This window comes from Carassius gibelio, chromosome A10 (assembly GCF_023724105.1).
Source record: "Carassius gibelio isolate Cgi1373 ecotype wild population from Czech Republic chromosome A10, carGib1.2-hapl.c, whole genome shotgun sequence".
Classification (NCBI taxonomy): domain Eukaryota; kingdom Metazoa; phylum Chordata; class Actinopteri; order Cypriniformes; family Cyprinidae; genus Carassius; species Carassius gibelio.
The window spans coordinates 6,040,197-6,057,035 of NC_068380.1; the positions used below are offsets into that span (position 1 = coordinate 6,040,197).

Sequence of the window (16,839 nt, forward strand, 5' to 3'; positions counted from 1 at the left end):
ATAAATCGCTTTGGAAAAAAGCGTCTACTAAATGCAAATGCATAATAACTAGTTATTCGAGAGCATGCAAGAGAGATAAAGTATGTGCTTTTCATACATCAGAAGACATAATTTTGTGTAAAACATGGAAATAATCTGTCATTTTACCCTATTATTTACTATGTTTATTTGCTTGGGCAGTGTTGTCGTGGGTTTTGGTTATTTTGCTGCTTTGGGCTGTAAGAACCTTTAAAATAACTGAAATCAGTTTTCGAAGTGATATTGACCTGGTTGAGACCTGTTTGGAACTTTGTTTGTCGTGCATTTGCCTGAAAATAATTGCACACCTTAGAATGTTTGTCAGTCAGATTCAAGCATTCTATGGCATTCTCCCGTAGTAGAAATATATATATATATATATATATATATATATATATATATATATATATATATATATATATATATATATATAGAGAGAGAGAGAGAGAGAGAGAGAGAGAGAGAGAGAGAGAGAGAGAGAGAAGGAATAAAAGCAGATAGAAAAAACATTGCAGTGAGTGCTAGTGATAGATTACATTATTTTAAATGAGCCTACCCCCCAAGATTACTGTTATAAACATAAGCCACATCCAAAAGGTAAAGGGGGAGGTGTTGCTTCAATTTATAACAATGTTTCCCTCAACTCAGTAAAAAAATCAGTGGCCAGCAGGGATTAATGCCCAGTGGTATCTGTGGAATTTTATGCGCTTTCTTACTATATCTGCTTCACGTTTATTGCCATCCCTTTTAGGCCCAGTCTAGAATAAACACAGACCATTGCATGCGATGTATTTCTGCCTACACCATCTAGTTTCAATTTAGGTCTCCTGTCAAGGCCTTCCTAACAGTAAACCAAATGTGTGCTTGCAGTTATTTCTTCTGGAATAAAAAAAAAAAAAAAAACATTTATTAAATTAATCATTTATTTCTACATTTGGAAGAGCAGATCCTAACCAACCGGCAAGCAACACACTCTTATTATATAAGCAAAAATATGCTATATATGCATAAAAATGCTTCCATTATTTTATGGTGGCCACCGTTGTTTATGTTACTCGTTAGTCAGTCCAAAAGTGGTCCTCCATTCTGCTGCTTTTTTCCAGTCCCATCTGAGGTGCCAAAAGTAGTGTCGTCTGCCGCTGATCTTGTGGAAGATTTTTATTGGTCAATATGTAAACTAATCAGGCATAATCAATGTGAATCTAGCCATTTATGTATCAAGTTATTCTACTGTTATAATCATGCATTTGACTGTATGTAGAGGCCTGCGTGAGAATGGAATGTGCAGAGAGTGCAGGGGTATAGTATATGGTGCATCTGCACACTCTATTTGGACATACAGTATGACAAAATATATGATCAGACCTCCTTGGTGCAGACATTAAGAAAATACAGCATATAGTAAAGTTGGACACCCTATTTTGACATAAGACAAAATATATGATTAGGACTCCTCGTTTCACTTAAAATAAATTCTACATCCTAAAAGCAAGCTGGACACAGCCATAAAAGGTAAAAGAGTTGATAAACAGAACCATATGTATGAAATGTATTGAGCATGGGCACGTCTCAGAAGCACTGTATAAAATAGAGAACCGACACAGACTCGTCAGACTGATTCCTCAGATCCATGGAAGACTAAAATACACTACAATCTGAAGAATCACACAAAATTCCTGATTGTTATTCGGCTTCTCCTTATTTATAGTTTTTTCTGTTTATACAGGGTAAGGCATATTCTATACATTTCATAGATTTTTCATTATACATATAATTTGATTCCTCTCTACAGAAAAGGGGCCCCATAGACTTGTTAGAATAAGGCCCACTTGTACGTTTCCAGATGTTTTCATCTGAGGGTCTGTATTTTGCTATGCATGCTTTTTTCCTTTTTACACACAGGCCCAAATGATTATAATGGAACTATAACTGCATATATAAATGGCTAGATTCACATTGATTATACATTATTAATTCATATTTTGATTGATAAAATACTTCAACACATACTCTTAAGTTATATTTTGCTTCAAGATACCTACTGTACCTGATTTCTGAGTATGGATGTTCCAACCAGCTCTCTAGTAATGTTCTCAGAGAGTGACTGTTTCTGTTATGTCCAGTGTTGTTTTTCTGATTACCTGGATGTTTGTAGCAATCGTTAGATCACCTTCATTATGTGTGACTCTTATCTACCAAAGACAGTTTGGAAAGATTTGTGACTTGCTTGCATACTCACCTTTCAATAATTACCTGTTTCCTCAGTTTCAAATTGGGTTCAACTCTGTCTTCAGAGTGATGTGTTGTAACACTTAACTGTATATTTGAGGGTTTTCTGTGGACAATTACATCTACATCACTAATCCTAAATTTATCAACTACCTTACTAACTATCAATAAGCAGGGAATTAGGAGCTTATTGAAGGGAAAGTCATAGTTAATGTTGAATAATTATTCCCTATTCCAAAGTTAAGTGTTACCAAAAACATTATTATGAGCTGTTGAACAGACTACTGTGTGAATAAATTAATACATACGACAAATTATTAAATGTCATTATGCAGAATCAGAGTGGGCGGTAGATGGGTTGGTCAGTTTGATCCAGACTCTGTATAAATGAAAGTACTGTAAGGAAAGCAGAACAAACTCCTAAAAGGAGGAGGCTCACACATGGTCTATGAGACAGAGGATCATGAGATCCAGTACTGCTTTCCTGCCATCAACTCATCATGTATCAGGGGAAAACACTTCAGGCATGAATCCAATATCATGTATATGTTTTTTTCATTGCTGTCAGTGTGGACTGTGTTTCTGAACCTGCTGGTGATCATCTCCATCTCTCACTTCAAGAAGCTTCACACTCCAACCAACCTCATCATTCTCTCTCTAGCTGTGGCTGACATGCTTGTTGGATTTGTGATGCCCATAGAGGCCTCGAGGCAGATTGAGATCTGCTGGTACTTTGGAGAAACTTTCTGTGGAGTGTTTTTGGTAATAACAGGGCTGCTCATTTCAGCATCTCTTTATAATTTGACTTTAATTGCTGTTGATCGTTATGTGGCTGTGTGTCACCCTTTACTGTACCAAAAAAAAATAACTACAACTAAAACTTTGATTATAATATGTATCTGCTGGGTGTGGTCTTCAGCATACAATATTTCTTTCATAACAGATAACGGATATTTTGATCCATCGAGCAGAACACATGGGTGTTATGGAGAGTGTCCCTTTATGACTAACTCTGCCTGGAGTATGGCTGATCTGTTCTTGTCTTTCCTTTTTCCTTGTACTGTGATTATAATTTTATATCTGAAGATATTTTATGCTGTACATCAGCAAGTGAAAGTTATAAACACCCTGATGAAGGGTGGCAAATGTGTAAATGAAGGTTCAATGAGAAGGAAATCTGAAGGCAAAGCTGCTCTGACATTAGGAATCATTGTCACAGTTTATCTGCTTTGTTGGATACCTTACTATATTTATTCCATATCAGCAGTTTCTTCAACAATTACAAATGTTTTATTTTGGGTCTTGTATATTAACTCAGGTCTGAATCCTTTGGTCTATGCTTTATTTTACCCCTGGTTTAAAAAGACAGTTAAACTCATCTTAACTCTGAAAATATTTCAGCCAGCATCCTCTCTGGTCAATATTTTTACAGAACATTAATTAAACTGACAAAGCTATCATTCTGAGAACAATTTCATGAAGTCATGAAGGTAAATAATTATAATATACATTCCATGCATTTTAATATTATAGTATGTTTCGAATATCATTGCTATTTAACATAACTGTTGCAGGTTTTGTCAGAATTTAACCCCTTTGCTGTCAAAAATCATCATTGGCCCCAGATTATTGTTGTTTCACTTTCACAGCATTTTAAACATCACCTTCTGGACAAACATGCAATCAGCAGGAAGATTAAACACTCTAGCTTTGATATTTGAGTACTGTTTTAGGAAACTCTATATTATCTATATGTCACTTTCACTACTTATATGTAGAGTGTGCATGTATTGTAACATTTCAAGTACATAAGTTGAATTAATATTTATTGTTTCATATAAACTGATGTGAATAAATGAATACTTTAACTGCTAGACATCACCTAATGTAGGCCGATTTATATTATGATCCAAACAAAGGATACAATTCTGATTAGTTTTCAAAGCTCACACAATTTTCCTTTTATTTATTATTTAATATTTGTATGCCACATTTGGATTAATTTAGTGGATTTATTAAAGGGGTCATAATATTTTGCTAAAAAGAACATTATTTTGTGTATTTGGTGTAATTAAATGTGTTTTAGCCATTATGTTCAAAAAACATTATTTTCCACAAAATGTACATTATTGTTGCTCCTCTATGGCCGCCTTTCTGAAACTAGTTTTTTTTTTTTTTTTACAATTTTTTTTTAATTGTGATGATTTTGTCTCACATTTAACAAAAACCCACCAATTCACTCAACAAATTAGAATACTTCATAATACCAATGATAATAATAAAATAAGTGATTTGTTGGCCTTCTGTAAAGTATGTTCTTTGCTTTAATTATTGCCTCAGTTCGGCATGGGATGGAGGTGATCAGTTTGTGGCACTGTTGAGGTGGTAGGCGAGCCCAGTTCCCCTTCCAAAGGGAACCCCACACTGCATCCTGTAGAGAACACTATGGGAATGCTGTCAGCGTGACTGGTGTCTGAAGCATGAATGAAATAACAACAATGAACTTGACATTGGCAGGCGGAAGCCTATGAAGACATCATCCTCTTTTTTTTGTCTTCAAGAGACCTTGTGTACAAAGCACATATATGTTTGACTCATAAGAGAGAAGGATGCTGCATTCGCAGAGCTACTAGAGCAAAGGTCTGTACTCTAGCTTTTTGCCAGTGTTTGCATGAGAAAATGCCTTTTCTTCTAGAATTGCTTTTTGTTTAAATTTTTTACAGAATAGGAACTGTGTATAATGTGGGTTATCTACATTACTGGTGAAGGAGGCTAGTGACTTGAGCCTCCTCATCTTCTCAGCACAGGTTGTGATTCTCTGTGTGAGCCTCCCTGATCAACTGTTCTTGAGACTGGTACAGAGTCCCCGTCAGAGCAGATCTGCTGGAGGGGCATTGGATCATCGGCGGGGGGGGGGCACTGTCTTGATTCCTAATACAAAACAGATGACGAATGTTAGGTTAAACGAAAGGTTAGGTTAGTAGCCTAGATCAGCACTTTGCGAATGGACAGCGACTCAAGTAGCATGTAGTAGCCTGTTCTCGCGTTCTGCGAGTTCAGTAGCCTATATTTTTTTGGGAAACCTACGAGGAATTGCGGCTAATGTTCATAACCTTGCACATAGAGAGCGTTTTTAAGAGCTAAGATAGGCTAGGCTACATCGTTATCGGGAAGCCCGACCCAGAACAGATAGCATAAACAATAGAACAGGACAGAAAAGAATAATATAAATATAATATAGGCTAAATAAAAAACATAGAATAGGCCTACAATAAATAGCTATATATTTTTTATACTTAAATAATTAACAAATTATGACGACAAAAATAAAACACTGAATCAGTTTGAAGCTTTGAAAAACCAGCAAAAAAAATGTCCCCATCAGACAAAGTACTTTTGTATAGATGTTTCTGAAAACTTAAGGCTGTTTTCTTCATAAAACGAGGTGGACATCATCACACAAATGTCTGCGTATGGACCAGTTAAATCAGAAGACTAAAATGTGCCTGGAGAGAAGGATGTCACAACAATAATGAGCCATTTTTTCTTAGGGCTTAGGTTCTAAAGGACTCATTTTCTAAACAAAATAAATAAAGGACAAATATTCTGCTATTACTTTATGGTAATACTTGTTTTTAACCTGGGTTACACACCTCCCAGCAGTTTATGCACGCACCAAGCAGAAATTACATAAGCTCATATATCTTTACAGACAGCCAAGTACAAAACACAAATGCAGTTAGAAGCCACAAACATTCATCAACAATTCACCTGCTTAGTAGGCCTTATGAAAGCCAGGGGTGGCTTCAATAACTGAATTGAACAAAAGAGTTACCCTCAGAAGAGTTGCAGGCGACGAGTGTTGCTACTGAATTGTCTAAGTACTGTGTCCTTCCATTCGCTTGTGCATTTTCGTGTCAAGTCTTTCTCTCGAATGCAAGCTGCACTAACCTGGCCTTTCTCTCGTGTAGCATTGTGTGTCTGTGCTCCGAAAAAACTTTTTTCAGAGTGGAGAATGAATTCTCACACATTGCTGCGGATGCACCAAATGATCAGTGTTGGGGTAGTTACTCAAAAAATTTAATTAGTTACTAGTTACTTCTGTAAATTGTAATGAGATTACTTTACTAGTTACTGCATTTGAAAAGTAACTTCACTACTTATTACTTTACTTAAGGCCCTATAAAATATGTTTTATTTTTTCTTAACTCCTTTTTAATGGTTAAATTTAATTGTACACATCAAAAAGCATGTCTAATTAATGTAAATCATAACACATACATTTTCACAGCAATTTATTAAAAGTTTAACAAAAATTGCATTACTTTTTTCTTCTGAGACATAATAAAAACAAATGCACAAATTGTCAACAATACATTGCAAAAACAGTGCAAATTATTCAAAAACTACACACAAAATTAGTGAGAAATATTCAGAGTGCAACAGAAACAAAATGTACTTTATGAACTGTATAATTATATAATGATTTACTTATTTTACATAATATAAATGATCGATCCATTGGCTTTAATCTGTGTTAGAATCTATTTTACCGAATCTATTTTTACGGACATCGGCTATAGTGACCCAAGGCATAAATTCCAGTGCTTTATCAGATATGCACTTCCTGTTTGCTGTTTGGGCACTTCCTGTTTGCTGTTTGCTGTTGACGGCTGTACTGCGTTTGAGCTCCGTCACTATATTCTTTTCATTGACTATTTTTAACTTAAAAATCAATTTTATACATCATTGTTTCCGTTTATATAACACGTGAATATATCCTCTATTGTATTCTACAACAAAAACAATCAGAGCGCCTCGCTATCACTAGTTTTATTTTGATCTCCCGGGTCCGCTATTAGCTTTTAGCCAGTTAGCATCAGCAAGCGTGTTTGCTGCTAACTGCGCTTACATTGCTAATACTCTATTCTCACACATTACCACTGCTGTACTCACTGTTACTTGCTTTAATGGCGGATGAATGTCTCCACTCTGTGCAGCTCGAGCTCGAGGCCATGGGGAAGCAGATTCGCGACCTGGAACAGAGGCAGGCCAAGCTGAGAGAGCGGAGAGCCGCGCTGGAATCATCCCGGGCTGACGCTCACAAGTCCGGGGTAAGTATACAGCGTGCTGTTAACGGTCCCACCACGTCTACTCCGTGTGTTTCTCTGCGCAGGCCCGGTGCACCCAGGACGCGATCTTCCCAGATGTCCTTCACTGCGACGCCGGGACACCACGGACCCTGGGTGCATCCACAGTGGAGGACGCGAGCCGGGTCCCGGGCGACTACTTCTCCCCCTCCTGCCTTCGAGCTCTCCATCCAGAACCGCTTCGCTCCCCTCCGCGAGACAGGACGCGACGCTGTGATCATCGGAGACTCCATCGTCCGACACGTAAGTGCTACGTTAGCCGAAGGTAAAGTGCACACTCATTGTTTGCCTGGTGCTCGTGTTCTCGATGTTTCTGCGCAGATACCCGCGATCCTGAAGGACGGCGAGAGCCCCAGAGCGGTCGTGCTTCACGCCGGAGTTAACGACACCACGCTGCGGCAGACGGAGACGCTGAAGAGGGACTTCAGGAGCCTGATCGAGACGGTTCGCAGCACGACGCCCGCGGCGACGATCGTCGTGTCAGGACCACTGCCCACGTATCGACGAGGACACGAAAGGTTCAGTAGACTTTTTGCTTTAAATGAATGGTTGTTGTCATGGTGTAAAGAACAGAAACTGCTATTTGTTAATAACTGGAATCTTTTCTGGGAGCGTCCTAGACTGTTTCGCGCTGATGGATTACACCCCAGCAGAATTGGAGCGGAGCTTCTCTCTGACAACATCTCCAGGACACTTCGCTCCATGTGACTAGTAAGACAATTCTCAAATAACCATTATGATGAGTTTTGTTCTAACCGCTTAAATGCTAAAGGTACTTGCGCTGTAAAACCTATTAAGACTGTGTCTGTTCCCCGAATAGTGAGGTCAAAATATAAATATAATGTAGGATCTAGAAAAAATCTTATCGTAATTAAACCAGAAAAATGTAAAGTAAATGAACAAAAACAATTTTTAAAGTTTGGGCTCATAAATATTAGATCACTCGCACCAAAAGCAGTTATTGTAAATGAAATGATCACAGATAATAGTTTTGATTTGCTTGACTGAAACCTGGCTAAAACCAAATGATTATTTTGGTCTAAATGAGTCTAATCCACCAAACTACTGTTATAAGCATGAGCCCCGTCAGACTGGTCGTGGCGGGGGTGTTGCAACAATATATAGTGATATTCTCAATGTTACCCAGAAAACAGGATACAGGTTTAACTCATTTGAAATACTTCTGCTAAATGTTACTCTGTCAGACATGCAAAAGAAATCTAATGTATCTCTTGCTCTGGCTACTGTGTATAGACCACCAGGGCCGTATACAGAATTCCTGAAAGAATTTGCAGATTTCCTCTCAGACCTTCTAGTTACAGTTGATAAGGCGCTAATCATGGGAGATTTTAATATTCACGTTGATAATGCAAATGATACATTAGGACTTGCGTTTACTGACCTAATAAACTCCTTTGGAGTCAAGCAAAATGTCACCGGGCCCACTCATCGTTTTAATCATACACTTGTCACGGTTTTACGCTGCCTGAAGGAATACGGAGTCGAGGATAAACGGAATAAGGCTTTTAATATATCCAACACAGGGGATATCCAACATGGAGCACAGAGGTAGACATACGTAAGTAGCAAGTGATCACAAGTGAGACCAAGTGAGCACAAGTGAGGAAGACCCGACAAAACAGAACTGAAGGACAAGGCTTATGTACAACAGATAATGGGGAAACACAGGTGGATGGAATCATTAAATTAACAGGGACATGGAACACATGAGGAAGATAATGGACACACCTGGGAACTAATCAAACACGGAAAGACAGAAACTGGGTCACGGGCAAAAACACATTAAATGAGTCCAGGTGTGTGACAGTACTCCCCCCTCCCGGTAGGTGCGTCCTCGCACCGTAGAAACAACAGGGGGAGGCGTAAGTGGGAACTTGGGAGGAGGTTCCGGTGGAGGACGGACTTCCAGGAGGGGGCCAGCAGACAGGGACCACAGAAGGAGGAGCCAGGGAGGAGACGACGGAGGAAGGAGCCAGGGAGGAGACAGGAGCAGGAGGAGCCAGATGGTCCACCAGAGACCAGCCAGGACGGAGATCCAAGGTGGGGTCGACGGCGGGAGGAGCCATGGTGAAGGAAGGGTCGACGACACCAGGGGGCCGACAGGCGGAGACTGCACCGGTGGGTGAGGAGCCCAAGATGGAGCAGCACAGCCGCAGAGCCAGGGTGACGTCGAGGATCCGGAGGGCCTAGGTGGAGCTGAAGGCTCAGGCGACCAAGGCAGAGGCGGGGTCCTGGCAGACCGCTGTGGAGCCGGAGTGACCGAGGATGGAGGTGGAACTGGAGGGAAGGAGGAGCCTGACAGAGCCGGAGGGATGGAGTGACGAGGTGGAACCAGAGGAGTGGAGTCCCGAGGCGGCGGATGGTCGACGACTGACCAAGGTGGAGCCGGAGGGACGAGGGAGCCCGGTGGAGCAGGTGGGATGACAGGCCACGGTGGAGACGAGGGAGCTAAGAGCCAAGGCGGAGCCGCTGGGTCGAAGGACCGAGGAGGAGTCCAGGGCTCGGAGGCTGGAGGCGGAGACAGGGCCTTAACACGCCAAGGCGGAGCTGGAGACTGGCAGTCCAGCGGCGAACCACCGCGCCCCGATGGCGCGGACTGAGGGTGAGCTGCGGGACTGACTGGCACCAGCAGGGATGACGAGGAACTGGCTGGTCTAGGAGGAGGAGAGAGGAGAAGGATGGGAGGAAGGACAGGAGGATCAGGACTGGACGGAACCAGCGAAAGAGGAGTAGAGGGACCAGCAGGTTTGGGAGGAGGCGGGAGAGGGAGGCTGGGAGGGAATACAGGAGACACAGAAGATTCAGGGCTGGGCGGAACCAGCGGTGAAACAGAAAATTCAGAGCTGGGCGGAACCAGCGGAGACACAGAAGATTCAGAGCTGGGCGGAACCAGCGGAGACACAGAAGATTCAGAGCTGGGTGGAACCAGCGGAGACACAGAAGATTCAGAGCTGGGCGGAACCAGCGGAGAAACAGAAAACTCAGGGCTGGGCGGAACCAGCGGAGAAACAGAAAATTCAGAGCTGGGCGGAACCAGCGGAGACACAGAAGATTCAGAGCTGGGCGGAACCAGCGGAGACACAGAAAATTCAGAGCTGGGCGGAACCAGCGGAGACACAGAAGATTCAGAGCTGGGCGGAACCAGCGGAGACACAGAAAATTCAGAGCTGGGCGGAACCAGCGGAGACACAGAAGATTCAGAGCTGGGCGGAACCAGCGGAGAAACAGAAAACTCAGGGCTGGGCGGAACCAGCGGAGAAACAGAAGATTCAGAGCTGGGCGGAGCCAGCGGAGATACAGAAAACTCAGGGCTGGGCGGAACCAGCGGAGAAACAGAAAACTCAGGGCTGGGCGTAACCAGCGGAGAAACAGAAAACTCAGGGCTGGGCGTAACCAGCGGAGAAACAGGAAAATTAGGGATTACCTCCATAGACCAGTCCATCAGATCCAGAGCTTGCTCCTTATGACCTTCAGAGACTGTATACAGCTCACCCTCAGTCGCAGGAGTGTGGGCAGGGCTTTCCTCCACGCCCTCGATCTCCACGAGGACTCCCACGATGCACGGTGTTGCCGGCTCACACACCTGGTCAGTCGCGCTCTCGAGTTCCGGCTCCCGGTCAGTGGATGGCTCGGGCTCTGCGGCTGCGGTGGGCTCTGGCTCCGTGCGGCGTGATGGTGGCTGGCTGGTCTCTGGGTCGGGAGTGGGGCTGGCGAGGTCCTCTATGGGGCAGATGGTGAGAGATGACCCATTTCTCGCCAGAGTCCACTCCACAAATGCGGCGAAATCCTCTCGAGGACCATCTTCGGACGACAACGCTCTGCATTTGGAGTTCAGGCTGGTGTTGTAGAAGGTGCAGAGCGCGCCGTCCGGGTAGCTGGTGGCATTAGCTAATAGACAAAACTGTCTGGTATGGTCCTCGAGAGAACGTCCTTCCTGCTTCAGCAGGAGGATGAGGAATTCGGGACGATAGAGGGGATCCATAGACACTAAGAAAAGAAAAGACTGTGAAAAAACAAAAGCAAAACGGAGGGAAGAACACGCAGTTTTCTATTTTCTCTTTTGGGGGTCGGGTCTTCTGTCACGGATTTACGCTGCCTGAAGGAATACGGAGTCGAGGATAAACGGAATAAGGCTTTTAATATATCCAACACAGGGGATATCCAACATGGAGCACAGAGGTAGACATACGTAAGTAGCAAGTGATCACAAGTGAGACCAAGTGAGCACAAGTGAGGAAGACCCGACAAAACAGAACTGAAGGACAAGGCTTATGTACAACAGATAATGGGGAAACACAGGTGGATGGAATCATTAAATTAACAGGGACATGGAACACATGAGGAAGATAATGGACACACCTGGGAACTAATCAAACACGGAAAGACAGAAACTGGGTCACGGGCAAAAACACATTAAATGAGTCCAGGTGTGTGACAACACTAGATTTAATTATATCGCATGGAATCGATCTTACTGCTATAGATATTGTACCTCAAAGTGATGATATTACAGACCATTTCCTTGTATCGTGCATGCTGCGTATAACTGATATTAACTATATGTCGCAGCGTTACCGTCTGGGCAGAACTATTGTTCCAGCCACCAAAGAAAGATTCGCAAATAACCTGCCTGATCTATCTCAACTGCTAATTGTACCCAAAAATACACACGAATTAGACGAAATTACTGACAACATGGGCACTATTTTCTCTAATACATTAGAAGCTGTTGCCCCAATCAAATTGAAAAAAGTTAGAGAAAAACGTACTGTACCATGGTATAACAGTAATACTCACTCTCTCAAGAAATTAACTCGTAGTCTTGAACGCAAATGGAGAAAAACTAACTTAGAAGTTTTTAGAATTGCATGGAAAAACAGTATGTCCAGCTATAGACAGGCTCTAAAAACTGCTAGGGCAGACCATATACACAAACTCATTGAAAATAACCAAAACAATCCAAGGTTTTTATTTAGCACAGTGGCTAAGTTAACAAATTACCAGATGCCACCTGATTCAAATATTCCACCAACGTTAAATAGTAATGACTTTATGAATTTCTTCACTGATAAAATAGATAACATTAGAAATACAATAGCGAATGTAGATTCTACAGCGTCTAACACTTCAGTTTCATCCATCGCACCCAAAGATAAACTGCAGCGCTTTACAACCATAGGACAGGAAGAGCTAAATAAACTTATCACTGTATCTAAACCAACAACATGTTTATTAGATCCTGTACCCACTAAATTACTGAAAGAGCTGTTACCTGTAGCAGAAGAAACGCTTCTCAATATCATAAACTCGTCGTTAACTTTAGGACACGTCCCAAAACCATTCAAGCTGGCGGTTATCAAGCCTCTTATTAAGAAACCAAAACTAGATCCTAGTGTACTGGCAAATTATAGGCCTATTTCAAATCTTCCATTTATGTCTAAAATTTTAGAGAAAGTTGTGTCTGCTCAATTGAGCACCTTCCTGCATAAAAATGATATGTATGAAGAATTTCAGTCAGGTTTTAGGCCCCACCATAGCACAGAAACTGCACTTGTTAAAATTACAAATGACCTGCTCCTTGCGTCAGACCAAGGCTGCATCTCATTTCTAGTCTTACTTGATCTTAGTGCTGCGTTCGACACCATAGATCATGACATACTCATAGATCGATTACAAAACTATACAGGTATTCAAGGGCAGGCTCTAAGATGGTTTAGATCCTACCTGTCCGATCGCTACCATTTTGTTTACTTAAATGGGGAGTCATCTCATTTATCATCAGTAAAATATGGAGTGCCACAAGGATCCGTCCTAGGTCCCCTTCTATTTTCAATATATATGTTGCCCCTTGGTAATATTATTAGAAAATACGGAATTAGCTTCCACTGTTATGCTGATGATACTCAGCTATATATCTCAACGAGACCAGATGAAACTTCCCAATTATCTAAGCTAACAGAGTGTGTTAAAAATGTAAAAGATTGGATGACACACAATTTTCTCCAATTAAATTCGGATAAGACAGAGATATTAATTATTGGACCAAAAAACACTACACAGAATCTTGTAGATTACAATCTGCAACTAGACGGATGTACTGTTACTTCCTCTACAGTCAGAAATCTGGGTGTTATATTAGACAGCAATTTGTCTTTTGAAAATCATATTTCCAATGTTACAAAAACTGCATTCTTCCATCTTAGAAACATTGCCAAGCTACGAAACATGTTATCTGTTTCTGATGCAGAAAAGCTAGTTCATGCATTCATGACCTCTAGACTGGACTATTGTAATGCACTTCTAGGTGGTTGTCCTGCTTCTTCAATAAACAAGCTACAGGTCGTCCAAAATGCAGCAGCTAGAGTCCTTATGAGGTCAAGAAAATATGATCATATTACCCCAATTTTACAGTCTCTGCACTGGCTACCTATTAAGTTCCATATCAGTTACAAATTATCATTACTTACCTATAAGGCCCTAAATGGTTTAGCTCCAGCGTACCTAACTAGCCTTCTACCACGCTACAACCCATCACGCACCCTAAGGTCACAAAACGCTGGACTTTTGGTCGTTCCTTGGATAGCAAAGTCCACTAAAGGAGGTAGAGCTTTCTCACATTTGGCTCCCAAACTCTGGAATAGCCTTCCTGATAATGTTCGGGGTTCAGACACACTCTCTCTGTTTAAATCTAGATTAAAAACACATCTCTTTCGCCAAGCATTCGAATAATGTTTCTTTTTAATTGTGAGTGTAGTTGCATCTGTTCAAAGTTGCATTTTTATTCATTAGCTTGGGTTAAACTAATTTTACTTTGTTGGATCAGCAGCTATGCTAATGATGTCTGTATTTTGTTTCTATGTTTCGCCACGGGATTTACATCCCGTGGTAACAAGGATTTAAACAAGCTCCAGTATGGATCCAGAACACCTGAGAAGAGATGATGCTGACCCTCAGAGGACCCCAGATGATGCTAACCTTGAATCAACAAACAGAACTAACGATTATTGCTAAATGTGTGACTGAATCATATAATAACTTAATAATATTGATAGTTCATCGTCTAGCTGACTACGTCTTGTATTATTATTATTATTTTTTCTAAAATCCTGTCAAATGTGCACAAACTACTAGCTACTACTAAATATTGTAGAAACATAATTTTCTTTAAAGTTGCTTTGTAACGATTTATTTTGTAAAAAGCGCTATACAAATAAACTTGAATTGAATTGAATGTACCACTGTTTCATCCTTGTTTTTGATTTATGTCAAAGTACTGTTGAGGTTTTTTTTTGTGCTTTTTCGGAGCATTTTCTCATGCAAATGTGTGTTTGTATTCACATTCACATGAAACATAATTATGAATGAAAGAAGTAGGAACAAATATGCATGACTAAGACAGACACAGGAAGGACCAAATAAGGAAAACCTGAACATACATGTGACGACGCATTTTGCACCGTAAAAATACAATGGTGGGGAGGGGGGGGGGGGATTTGGTTCTTCTTGTCTCCACCCTGTCATGGTCCTCCAGGGCGGATCAGGAAGCCTTGGCAGAGCAGGCAGTTCGGTTTGCCATGGCAGATATGGAGACTCTGGAGGCCATGGCAGGTCAGGGGACCGGAAGGCCATAGTGGATCTGGAGACACGGGAAGCCATACTGGAATCTCCTAAAAAATTTAACATTTAACAGCAGACAGAAAACTCAACACAGGGAACACTTTTTATACACGACATATTAGAACACACCTGGGAACAAATTTACTAATTTATGACACAGCTGGATACGAATACTTCAGTAAGACAGACACCGCAAGGACCAAATAAGGAAAACAGTCACATACATGTTGTAATGTCAATTGAAAATGTATTTTATCTGAGCTGGATGAGGAAACCAAGGATGAAGGAGGGCTGGACAAGACCAGCGGAGACGCAGAGGGAGGAAAGGGGGCAGTTAAATTTCCAGTTCCGATTTCCAGTCAGTTAGATCCCCCTCCTGGTTTTGACACCAACCATGCTCCTTACTCGGCTCACCCTCAGCCGCAATGCAGAGGGTTCCACTCCACTCCACGCTCACACCATCTGCAGCTGTCTCCCTTGCAGTGGGCACTGTAGATGGCTCTCACACCTGCTCTGATGGGTTGGGCTCCATAGTACATTCAACGGAATGAAAAAACTGACCAACAAAACACAGGGGACACACGCAACTTACTTTTGTTCAGTCGGTTCTTCTGTCTCACTGCACTGCCAGAAGGATCACAGAGCCGAGGAATAATCGAGAGTGTTTATTAACCCAACACAGGGGTAAAGCCAACAATAAAAATAGGAAGACACACATAATTAACTGGTAGACCCAACAAAACTGAACTGAAAGGACTAGAGTTTTTAAAGGCAGCATAAAGAGGAAAACACAGGTGTATAGAATGACTAAATTAACTGGGACATGGAACACATGGGGAAGAAACTAGACACACTTGGAAATAATCTGTCATTTTACCCTATTATTTACTATGTTTATTTGCTTGGGTAGTGTTGTCATGGGTTTTGGTTATTTTGCAGCTTTGGGCTGTAAGAACCTTTAAAATAACTGAAATCAGTTTTCGAAGTGATATTGATTAGAATGAGACCTGCTTGGAACTTTGTTTGCTGTGCATTTGCCTGAAAATAATTGCATACCTTAGAATGTTTGTCAGTCAGATTCATGCATTCTATGGCATTCTCCCGTAGTAGAAATATATATATATATATATATATATATATATATATATATATATATATATATATAGAGAGAGAGAGAGAGAGAGAGAGAGAGAGAGAGAGAGAGAGAGAGAGAAGGAATAAAATAGATAGAAGCATTACAGTGAGTGCTAGTAATATATTACATTATTTTAAATGAGCCTACCCCCTAAGATTACTGTCATAAACATAAGCCACATCCAAAAGATAAAGGGGGAGGTGTTGCTTCAATTTATAACAATGTTTTCATGAAAGGGCAGACTTCAAGTATAATGCATTTGAAGTAATGGTGCTTCATATAACATTATCCAGAGAAACAAATGTTAATATGATAAATCCCCTGTGATGTTTGTACTGGCTACTGCATACAGGCCACCAGGGCACTGTAGGCTTTATTAAAGAGTTTGGTAACACTTTATAATAACTGCATGCTATTAATCATTAGTTAAGCATTAGGAAACAGTTAATTCATCATTTATAAAGCATTAATAGACATTTATAAGCAGTTTATAAATACAGATATAAATGCTTTATATCTGATTTAAAAGCATATCTATAATGTATTTAATAATTGTTTTTTTCATACTTTATTAAAGATCAATTTATAATTTCTATATTAAGTATAGCATTATTTACACACCAGTTATTAAGGAGTTGTCAGTGGTTCATAAGATCACTTAGAAATTTT

The 16,839-nt window shown here is 40.9% G+C and overlaps 1 protein-coding gene across 2 annotated transcripts; it reads left to right on the forward strand.

The window, feature by feature from the left end:
• The first annotated feature begins 6,918 nt into the window (after positions 1 to 6,918).
• On the forward strand, positions 6,919 to 8,858 carry LOC128020940 (uncharacterized). Of its 2 annotated transcripts, XM_052607763.1 has the most exons (3): positions 6,919 to 7,361; positions 7,424 to 7,640; positions 7,719 to 8,858. In XM_052607763.1, the coding sequence occupies exons 1-3, from the start codon at positions 7,218 to 7,220 to the stop codon at positions 7,778 to 7,780; spliced, it is 423 nt and encodes a 140-aa protein (XP_052463723.1). In that variant the 5' UTR covers positions 6,919 to 7,217; the 3' UTR covers positions 7,781 to 8,858. The 2 variants fall into 2 exon arrangements, with proteins under 2 accessions (XP_052463723.1, XP_052463722.1); XM_052607762.1 differs by having other exon boundaries at positions 6,923 to 7,640.
• Positions 8,859 to 16,839: the final 7,981 nt, after the last annotated feature.